This window comes from Psammomys obesus, unplaced genomic scaffold (genome assembly GCF_907164565.1).
Source record: "Psammomys obesus unplaced genomic scaffold, mPsaObe1.curated_primary_1811, whole genome shotgun sequence".
NCBI classification, from domain to species: domain Eukaryota; kingdom Metazoa; phylum Chordata; class Mammalia; order Rodentia; family Muridae; genus Psammomys; species Psammomys obesus.
The window spans coordinates 5,817-16,725 of NW_026594613.1; the positions used below are offsets into that span (position 1 = coordinate 5,817).

General features: G+C 39.9%; 1 protein-coding gene and 1 long non-coding RNA gene across 2 annotated transcripts in view; both read right to left on the minus strand.

Annotated features, from left to right (window-relative positions):
* Positions 1-149: 149 nt before the first annotated feature.
* On the minus strand, positions 150-5,725 carry LOC129685606 (cytochrome P450 2C55-like). The gene is made up of 4 exons (XM_055619113.1): positions 5,535-5,725; positions 4,276-4,438; positions 3,959-4,108; positions 150-376 (listed from the first exon to the last, which is right to left on the minus strand). Exons 1-4 carry the CDS (start codon positions 5,697-5,699, stop codon positions 165-167), a joined length of 690 nt encoding a protein of 229 aa, XP_055475088.1. The 5' UTR covers positions 5,700-5,725; the 3' UTR covers positions 150-164.
* A 3,969-nt stretch (positions 5,726-9,694) lies between these two features.
* Positions 9,695-10,909, minus strand: part of LOC129685607 (uncharacterized) — a 2,421-nt gene continuing 1,206 nt past the window's right edge. Inside the window, exons 2-3 of the long non-coding RNA XR_008721517.1 lie at positions 9,877-9,996; positions 9,695-9,765 (exon numbers count right to left, since the gene is read on the minus strand). This is a non-coding gene — a long non-coding RNA (uncharacterized LOC129685607). The remainder of the gene's footprint in view (positions 9,766-9,876; positions 9,997-10,909) is intronic.

Here is a 10,909-nt window from a genome sequence, read left to right on the forward strand (position 1 = left end):
AGGGAGGGAGGGAGGGAGGGAGGGAGGGAGGGAGGGAGGGAGGGAGGAGAAGCAGAAGGGTAAGAGAGACTGATTCTGCTTTCCAACAAAGTTCTTTATACCAAGCTTTGAGGTAAATGTCTGGAAAATAAGCACATTGCACTAAAATAAAAAAATTTTATCTGTTAGAGAAATAAACGTGAATGAATCATTGTGAAGAGATATCTTTGTCTCACCTGCATCCATGGGGAGTTCAAAATTTTAAAGTTTTCATTGAATTTCTCCATCAAGTTGAGAAAATTCTTGTCTTTGTAATCAAAACGATTGTGAAAAATAACTGAGCAGATCACATTGGCAGGAGCACAGCTTAGGATGAACGTGGGATCACAGAGTGAGCCTAAAGCATTAGAAACATTTAAAATACCATTAAAGCATATATGCAAAAGTCTTCATTTTGGGGCTAAAAAAAAAACCAATAATTTTAGAATTTCTAAGGAAGTATTGCAACAGAAATATCATATTGGCAGCAACTTCCACACACTTCCAAATAGCACATCATTTTTTTTATATCCTAGCTTGCTTAATAATCACTAGCTAAATTTTTAGAGTCTGCTCCCTGCATAAACATCACTCTTTCGGTATATATTCTAAGTTAAGTTCTAAGAAAATACATGACTACTTTTAAGAACACATAAAAACTGAAGTTTTCAGTGTAGAGCCTCATCTCTTTTTAAAGTTTCTACACAATTAAGAAAGAAAATTGCAATTGGAAAACATTTTACACCCCATGAGTTATGTCCAGAATAGCCAGCAAAAATGACCAAGAAGAAAAAGAATACAAGAAATGCATAATTTCATCAAAACAAATTTAAAAGAGCAGAAATACCCATATGAAAAAAAAAGCTAACAAAAACAAACACCAATTCTTAGAGATTTATTTGCCTAAAATAAAAGTGAAATTAAAAAGTCATTTTAAATGCAAATCCCAATGGAACAAACACAGAGTTTACATTAATAAATGGAGTCCAGTAATTTCTCCATTTCAATGTTGAAAAAGAAAATATGTAGAATTTTGTTTTTGGAAACAGTGTCTCTAGTCACCAGATATATCAGTTTAACTTATTTAGGGTTTACCCTCTACTGGAATCCTGGATTATTGCCTAGATGGCCATCAACAAAGTGTGTATTTTTTTTAATTTGACTATCATTTAAGTCAACTTGATCATAGGAAATAAAAGCAGAACTGTTAAGTTTTCAATGGCATTTTTAAATAAAATGGTGGTGACTCAGCCAGTGCTGTGTAGAAAGCTGGAGCCCCAGCCCCTCAGAAGGAGAGAGTGGCAAGCTTGAGGACAAACCGGGTGAAAGAGTGAGATGCTGTTTCAAAAATTATTTTTAATTGAATGGCCAGTAAGTTTCACATATCAGAGTCCTCAAATTCACACCATAGATATAATAAAGTGAAATAAATGTATGTAATGAATAAAAGTATGGAAAGGAATGAGAGGAAATTCAAACTTTAGTTGACAGATCTGAGATCAGACGCCTTTTCAGGTAAGACACCAAGATATTTAGATTTTTATTGAAAGAAGGGAAGGAAAGAAGAAAGAAAGGGAGGAAGGAACAAAGAAAGAAAGAAGATACTTATTTTGTCTTGGAAGATAAGGAATAATTTAAATATAAATTATTAATTTAACGCTTCTGTCAGGTGTGGTGGCACACACCTTTGATCCCAGCATTCTGGAGGCAGAGGCAGGCAGATCTCCATGAGTTTGAGGCCAGCCTGGTCTACAGAGTGAGTTTTAGGACAGACAGGGCTGCAGAGTGAGACTTGAAAAACAGACAAAAAATTTCTGTGTGTGTATTTCAGACTGAAAAATCTAATTTCTGGTGCTGGAGAGATGGCTCAGCTATTAAGAGAACGCCGGAGGCTTGTGGTTCACAACCATATGCTTTCAGGGGATCCAATATTCTCCTGACCGCAAAAGGCATGGCACACTGCAAAGAGCCATGGAGTTGGGCTTGGCCTAGCTGTCTTGAGAGGTTTATCAACTTAGAGCTCATGGCTTCTGGAGCACAATGTACATTCCAGGTCCTAAGAGACTGATACACTCCCTGAGGCAGTGAAGCATCCAGGACTCTTTGTGTTTCTCTAAATGTTTCTTTAGTATTCATGGAACCTTGACAAGACAATTGGTCTTAGACATTAATCTTGTGTAGCCTGTATCGCTTCCAAATGTCACTGTATCCTGGCAACTACAACTGTGTTGATCCTGGCAATTGCCATCATATTCTGTTTCTGATAAAAGTATAAAAAGTCTGATGGCTCTCAATAAAACTGTCACAGCCTCAGTTGTGCTGTGGACCCTCCAAGCCACCTGATTTAATTCTTCATGGCCATATTAAGTGACCTTGGCTCAGTAAGCAAGCATGGGTGCTTACAGTACACAGACATGAATGCAGGCAAGAAGCCCATACACATAAAATAAAACTGAAAATAAATAAGCCTCAAATAAAATCTAACAGGATTTCAAATCTATCATTACATTTAGGAAAGATAATTAAAACTCGGGATAACTTGGAATCCAAGCTGGGAAACAAAATTTCAAGAGTAGAACTAGCATCAGGGTTAAATAATTATCATAGAAGTTTCAACCCAAAACTCCATCGGTTTAAGATGCACCCTTTTTCTGCAGATATGTTCAGGGCAACAAATCAGATGAGATTCATAGGAAAAACTGGTAGTTACAAAGTCCAAGAGGAGGCAAACCAGTGCACACAGGGTCAAAGGACAACATCAGGGTTGGCCTGCAGACAGGGGCATAGAGAAGTCAGGAAACCACATGAGGTCTTGCACAGGAGGAAGGCATGAAGCAGGGTGAAAACACTGAGTGAGCTTCATTGATAGAGTAACCTCAGTGGCATCTGAACTAGAAGGATGCTCTTAGAGAATCCACGCCTTGCTGTGGGGTGACCTGGGACACAAAAAACACAGAGCTGGTATTTGAAAATTTGGCAAAGGAAACATTTGGGAAAATAAGATGGTTTAAAAAAATCAAAGGCATGCTTTCTATGTCTAGGAAATAGCCAAGCCTGGGAAGAGATGTTCCTCCCTAGAACTAGAAGGCATCTGTGAATCAAAAACTGTAAAATATAAAAAATTAAAACGTGGTTAATAAGCAAAGCAAAAAGTAGAATGAAAACTAACTTAAAATTAGAGGACTGTAGGCTAAAGCTAAGGTAGTTGAAATACAGTTAAATAAATAACTTCGTACATGTTATATAGAAGCAGAATTCATCATAGTACATATTTATTCAAGAGATGTGAACTAGCATAGCAAATAGTTATTAACATCAAGTAACCAGCTGATAGTTTTTAAATAGCCCTTTGTTTACAGAGTAAACAAAACTGGTAAAAGTAGTACTCAAAACTGCCTACGCAGAAGAAGATAAAAATATAACGATTTATAAAAAAATATAAATAAAAAATATAAAGATTCTACTTCTATTGGTAGAAGTTGCAGACATGCGTCTTAACTAGATCTCTATCACTGTGTCACTAAAACTGACCAGATATAGACCGCCTCAACGACAAAACATGTCACTTTCTCATATTCCATGAAAATGTGATGAGCTCATTCATGCCATGTATACCTGACAAATATTCTCCAAGGAAATAATCTAAATTTAAAACGTCACAGTTACACTATAGGAAAACATTACACCGTATGAATCTTTCACGAGACTTAAAACTTTCTATCTTCATGGGGTTCAGCTTTGAAAACAAGCTGGGGCAGAATGGGATTCCCTGAGTATGTCCACACTGATGCAGTCAGTGTGTGCAAACTTGAGGACAGATAAGCAAAGGTCTGTCCTTGGGCACCAGCGTGAGAGCTAGCAACCACTGTCCGCAGTAGCTGGCTACTGTTGCGGGGTTGAAAAGGATACGTAGGGGAAAGCCAAGCAAGCAGGTACCCACCGTTTGTTTTTCTTAACTCTTCCACAAGACAGCATGCCTCCTCTTGAATTCGATCTTCAATGCTCCTCTTCCCCATCCCAAAATTCCTCAGGGTCATAAGTGAAAAACGCCGGAGCTCCTTCCATTTTGTTCCATTGCTGAAAATGAGCCCTACCGGAACAGGAAATGGAAACTAGAAAGGAGACAAGAAGGAGGAACCCGCCTCTGACTGCCACTTGGCTCCCTGCCTAAGGGGCTTTTCCTATCTCATCCTTATGATTCCTGCTCAACATATGTATGTGTGCACAGACATGCACATATGTACACATTACACTTACCAAGACCGTTATTCGTTCTTTCAACAATTGCGAAGCTACCCCTTCCAGAAAATTCCTCTCCGAGGTCATCCAAGACTTCCTTTACTGCTTCATATCCATGTACCACCACAGTGGGCTTCGGACCAAAATACAGAGTGAACACGGGGCCGTAGACTTTCGAGAACTGGAAATGAGAAAGAAAACATACTTTGCAGAAGAAGCATCTAGGCTGACATTAACATCTTACTGTCCACGTCTGTAGTCTGCCAACCACAACTCCAATTTAGCTAGATTCCATACATAAAAAGCTGTTTGGTGTAGTGTTCCCACGCAGCGTATGTCTAGTTTACCAGAAGACTTCCAGGCAAATTCATGTGCAAACTGTCAGAACTGTGACACTTTGGAATAAAATTATCTGTGGATTTACAGATAAGGAGGCTGAAGCTGAAAGAATCACAAATTCATTTTAGTATTCCAGGGGTAAAAATTCAAGACTCAGATTTGGACCCTTCTCAGCAGCTCTCTGATACTTAAGCAACGAACGTGTCTCCAGTGCCCACACTGAAGCAAATGCTCAGCTACGAAGGACTCTGCTTCTGGATCCTGCTGAGCTTTCCTCACTGGGTCTGGCTCAGATGCCCTCTGATGGACACTGGAAACCTCCCGTTTTAAAAATGGCGCTACGTGAGTGTGATGCCAGGCAGTTTGCCATCCTGATAATACCGACTAAGGACAGACAGCAAGCAGAGACAGCGGTGCAGCATCCCACAGGACAATCTCTTCCATGCTGCTCATTCAAAGGTCAGGCAGCAGCTTCACCCAGATTCCCGAAACACGGATGCCGCGCTGGACATGATTAGTTCTATGTCCTTCATGTATGTTTAATGTTGGTTCAGATCTCCTTGCTATCAGACATAACTTGTTTCTTTGAAGAAATTTAATTATTTTGGCTAACCTAAAGATAATACGCAATGTATGCATAGATGACTTCTCCAGCAAACTCTCAAAGCAATTCCATTACCTTTTATCTTGTGCAAAAAGTCTTAGCTAAGGACCATGAAACAATGAAAAAGTAGCTGTTCTCTGCCATATGGATTTTATCTTACAAAGTAACACTTTCTATCCTGGACAAATACATTATCTAGTTTAATCATTTCTGACAGTGACAAACCAAATATGATAGTCTACAGGGCACTTTTGCCTTATAACATAGCTTAACTATCTGCCTCCAGAGATTAATTATTGCTTCCCAGCCACTATGGAGCAAGAAGGATACTTACATTTGTTAAGGATTTGCTGATGTCCTTCACATCTATCTGAAAGATATTTCCAACAAGTGGGAGAGGAGTGGGGCCAGGAGGGAGTTTCCCTCTCCCTCTCCCTCTCCATAGTGAAAAAAGAAGTAGACAGGACAGACTGAGCACCAGGACCAAGACAAGATCCATGGTAGCCTTCTCTTCTTCGGTGTGAGCTGGCAGTCCAGGGCTTTTATAAAGCTAGCTGACACATTTCCACATGGGCGTCTGGCACGAAGTAACCAATCATCAAAGAGTACTTTTATCTGTCTTCTGAGTGGACTCTGGCCTGCTGGAAAACACGAAAGAAAGCTACTTTCTACAATTGCTCTCCTTCCACTACCCAACCCTGGAGAGCTGTTGTAGTTAGTATGGAGCTGGACTTGACCCAGGTATTATTGTGGGGTGGGTTTTTATTGTTGTGTTTTTTGTTTGGGGAGGGGCATGTCTCAATGCCCCAGGAGTTCCGATTGCATCTTAAGGCCTGAACTGAGCTGCATTGGAATAAACATGTGTATTCATGTATGCATCTAGGTGTGCAGATGCATGTGGAGGCCAGAGCTCAACTTTTGGTGTCTTCCTCCATTTTTTTTTCTTTTTTTTTTTTTTTTTTGTTTGTTTGTTTTTTTTTGTTTTTTGGAGACAGGGTCCCTCACTAAAACTGCAGATCATCAGTTTGGCCAGTGAGCTTCCGGGATCCTCTTGTCTCTGCCCACACCCCACCCAGCCCTGCAGTTACAGACATGCACTACAGAGCCCAGCTTTAATATCAGTGTTTGGGGAACTGAGCGCAGGTCCTCATGCTTGCACAGCAGGTACTTTGCCATGTACTTCCTCCCTAATCTAAAAAATCCTATTTAGCTAGTGGTGCTTCTCAAACACTAGGACACTCTCCTTAAGACTGAAAGATTTCAACATTTTGTACCAACATGAGAGATGCCTAAAGAGAAAGAGGCAGCCATAATTCAAACATCTTTGATTTGTTTTTTTTTTTTTCTCCCATGTATCTCAGTTTGTCCACAAACTCAAGATCTTCCTGCCTTTGCCTCCTGCGTGGGCCACGACCTGGGAAATGTGCACATTTTTATGGAGCCAACATGTATCACACATGTATGTATATTTTACCATTATATGCCCTTTAAAAGACACTTAGAACAGGAGTTTATTTTTAATTTTTTAAATGGGTAAAGAAAGTCTGAGAGCACAGCATACCTGTTGTATCTTGTACCTTGTACAGGGAAGAAACGAGCTAGAGATAAGATCTGTTGGCCATCGTGGTGACCTAGGGTTTGCACTGAAGCTACCCAGAGGGTGAAATAAAACCAATACCCAATGTTTCATTACTCCAAATGTACATCTGATTTGATCCCTAAGACAAAAGGCTTCACACTAAACATACTCTCATACTCTAGGGGAAAAAATGAAAACAAAGACCAAAACAAGTGTCATCTCTGCAGAGATGAAGGGGGAGAGTTAAACAATGTTCTCCTCATCATCTCTGGAGGGATTTTGACAGTTTAGTTTCCAGAGACTTCACACCAACAATATATCCCCTTGGATTCTCTCAACTACCCTTGCCTACGGTACAATTCTTTCTTTTTCAGAGCAGAGGAAACTGGGTCTTCATGCGACTGAGGGTGGTAGAACTAAGGAAGGAAACCATGACCCCTGCATCTTGCACCCTTTTCTCCAGGCTTCAGTTCATCTGGGTTCACCAGCACACCATAGTTCAACTATGCACTGTGATTCAGCATGTCATGACTCAGGCTGCGACCTTCAAATAAACAGGAATTTAGTTAATAATTACAGCATCTGTGTGTTAAAATGGGTGTCAGAAGTTTAGTATATAACACTTATTGCATGCATGAATACAGGGCTTGGTGAATTCTTTAGACAAGGCAAAGAGAAGCAGTTATGTGCTGCCTGACTCACATCACCCTAAACTCTGAGAGCTGTAAACAACAGTCATTTCTCATTAGAACAACCTTGCTTTTCTTACAGCAGTCTTGCCACCGAGCCTGCACTGTGTGTTTTGGACATTGAACCTCTGTAACTGTGAGCTAACAGAATTCTTTTCTTCACAAATAGCTGTTCTATTTTCAGTTCTGTTGCTATGATAATATACCCTGACTAAAAGCATCTTAGGAGAGAGGAGGTTTATTTCGGTGGACAGTTCCAGCTTACAGACCATCCTAGCGGTTAAGTCAAGGCAGGAACTTCAAACAGCTAGTCAAAGCACATTCACAATCAAGAGCAGAGAGAAGAAAGTGCATACACGCTTACTTGCTTGCTTACTTGTGTTCAGCTTGATTTCTCCAGTCTTGTACGGTTCAGAGACCCCTCCCTCATCATGGTACCAGCCACGGAGGATTGCATCAACTTAAAACAATCCCCAAAGATGTGTCCACAGCCAACCCCCATGGATACCGTCTGTCATGGAGAATCTCTTTCCAAATGACTCTAAGTTGTTTCAAGGTAGCAAAGCTGACACCACAATTGCTTCTATCAGCTACTCCCTTACAGTAGCAAAAAAATAATATTAATTCACTTTATAACTATCCTACAATTTTTCTGATATTACTACTGACACTGACCTTAGTTCTAATAGAAAAATATTTTAATATTGTTTATATATATATATATATATATCCCTATGCATTTTTATATTTAGCATGTACCTATTAGCATATTATTTTTCACTCAGCATAGATTTGATGGCAATGACCCTGAAGTCATTAGCTTACTCTGTTGCTATTCTGTGAACAACTGAACTCCTTTGCATACCATATTCTAGGGATGGTTTTCTTTACTTTTTTTTGAGCATGCATCACCAAGCCTTGCTTTCTTTAGAGGGATCTGGGTATCAAATTTGAATCTTCATGTCTATGCAAGGTCTCTATCAGCTGAACCATCTCCTTAGATGTGGAATTTGAGTCAACAAGGTAAGCACATTAATTTCTGCTGAACTCTAAGTTGGAAACAGAAAGCAAAAAGTGTGTGTGTGTGTGTGTGTGTGTGTGTGTTCACGATCCCTACTCTGTGCTCTGTATACACATCTTGATTTGTGCCGTCCCAAGACCAACATAAGAATCAAACCTTACAGCAGAAGGTAAAAGTCACTCCATGCCCAAAGACTCAGCACACATAATGGAGAAATGAGATCGAACATTCAAGGTGGGGGAACATAAGTAAAGGAAACTCTAGGGCTCTGAAATCACTGTACAGTGTCCCTTTATAAGCACAGGATCTATCTATCTATCTGTCTATCTATCTATCTATCTATCTATCTATCTCTGTCTCTCTTTCTCTCTCTATGCCTACATTTACTCAAGAGGTTCTGACCTCATGCATATACAAAAAAAAAAAAAAGTCCCCTCTTGTACTTTGTTTTCTTGGTACAGTTCCCCCTGCCTCCTCTTCTTTTCTTACCTCCTTCTTACTCCTTACTTCCTTCTTACTTCTTTCTTCCTTATTAATCCCTATGAGCCAACCAACTTTCCTCTGACCTTTTAGAGTAATCCTGTTCAGATATGAAAGAACAAGATGTGAGCAACTTCCCATCTGAATACCTCTCTCACAGAACTAATCCTACTGGATAGCAGTGCCCTGCAGATTCACCTGCTGCCCTAACTCAGAAGTGAGTCTCTGCAGAACCTGGTATAGTCTCTCGGGCACTTTCATTCCCAGGGAATGTCTGGGAAGAGAAGGATGCCACAGAGGAGATACTCAGAATGTGAGCATAGATACCTCTCTCATGGCAGAGGGAAGTGTAAATGGCATTAGCTTCCAAAAAGAGCTGCTGGGCAGCTGGGGTTATATCCAGAGACTAAATTCAATCAATAATTATAGTCTGCTTTCTTAACTTGAAAAAACTGTGCTAGACTTTGAAATGTTCACTAATACAGTCCAATAAAGAGGAATTATAGTTATTAAAGTGGTAGTCCTTATGACATAAGAAGAGCAAATCTACCAGTCCTGGCAAAATCACCATAGAAATTGTACCTGGTCCTAAAATCCAATTATGTCCTCCAAATAAAAATGGAAATAAAAAAAATGGAAATGAATTTCTGTTACCTGCTGAGAAAGGCACAAAGTAGTCACTCTTCTTAAAGTTGCCACTCTCATCCAGAAAGTGACCAGGGTCAAACTTGTCTGGGTTGGGAAATTCTTTGTCATCATGCAGCACGGATGTCAGAGATGTTATTACAGTAGTACCCTGGAAACAGCCAATAATGAAAACTGAATGGTAAGGATTGAAGGAACTCACCTAGACCAATCTGACTTATGGACAAAAATACTGGACCCAAAGAAAAGCAGCAACACTTACACATAGACCAAATACAAAGAGAGATGAACTGGCAGTAGCTCCTCAGCTAGGGGTGGAACTTCATGACCACCTCTGCTCTCCATGTTCTGGCTTGTTCATATCTCACGCATGGCACAGCTGCTGTAAGTTCATATGTATAAATATCTGTCTATGTCCCTCTGCAAGCAGATACTGAAGATACTGTTTCCTTGTCTGCATCTGCCATTTCTTGTTCTTACAGGCTTTCTGCCCCTTCTTCCACAATGATCCTTTAGCATTGAAGGAAGGAAGTGTCATATCGATATCCCATTTAGGGCTGAGCATTCTGGGGTCTTTTATTCTCTGTATCTTGATCAGTTGTAAGTCTCTGTGTTGATTCCCATCCATCTACTGCAAACAAAGCTTCTCTGATGAGGGCTGGGAAGGAGAGTCAGTTTTCTTTAAGAGTATGACCCCTGGCAGCTCGACTACACACCAGCAGATGGCTACATATCCATAAGTATATGCAAACTAACTGGACTCAATGTTGGGTTGTTTTTAAGAAGACACAAAATTGATGGGATTAGTGTGATGCCAGTAGTAACAGCTTTTCTACTTTGATCACCATTAGCAGCTGAAGGACTGAGTACTTGAGGCTTTGGTACAAAAACTTCTGAACCTACCCTAGCTAGGATCAATGTTAGACCCTAAAGTCTGTCATCACCACTGTTGTACTTATCACTTCTATTCTCATTCAACTCATATTGGCTATGGTTGTAGATGGAAGTCTGTGTTCATTCTTGGAAAGTCAGGAGAATCCTAAAATTCTAAAATCCTTTGGTTATGCTTCTGTTAAATGAAGATCTGATCTAATTAGTGATAACTTTGATTCTACTATCGACAGGCACACTATCATTTATTGAACACTTATCATTGATATATGCTATATGTTTCTTATCATTCATACCTTGGGGAACCTTATCATCACAGATAAACGCTACTTTAAAAGGACAAGGGGGGGTGAAAAAATGAGAACCACCATCATTTCACAGTTCAGGGTTATCAGTACAGGAAA

Excerpts from the sequence above, each read along its gene's own strand:
- LOC129685606 (XM_055619113.1), bottom strand. The coding sequence starts at position 5,699 with ATGGATCTTGTCTTGGTCCTGGTGCTCAGTCTGTCCTGTCTACTTCTT. Across the intron at positions 4,109-4,275 it reads AAGAACGAATAACGGTCTTG|GGCTCATTTTCAGCAATGGA; the intron begins GTAAGTGTAATG and ends CTGTTCCGGTAG. Across the intron at positions 377-3,958 it reads AGAGTTAAGAAAAACAAACG|GCTCACTCTGTGATCCCACG; the intron begins GTGGGTACCTGC and ends CTAATGCTTTAG.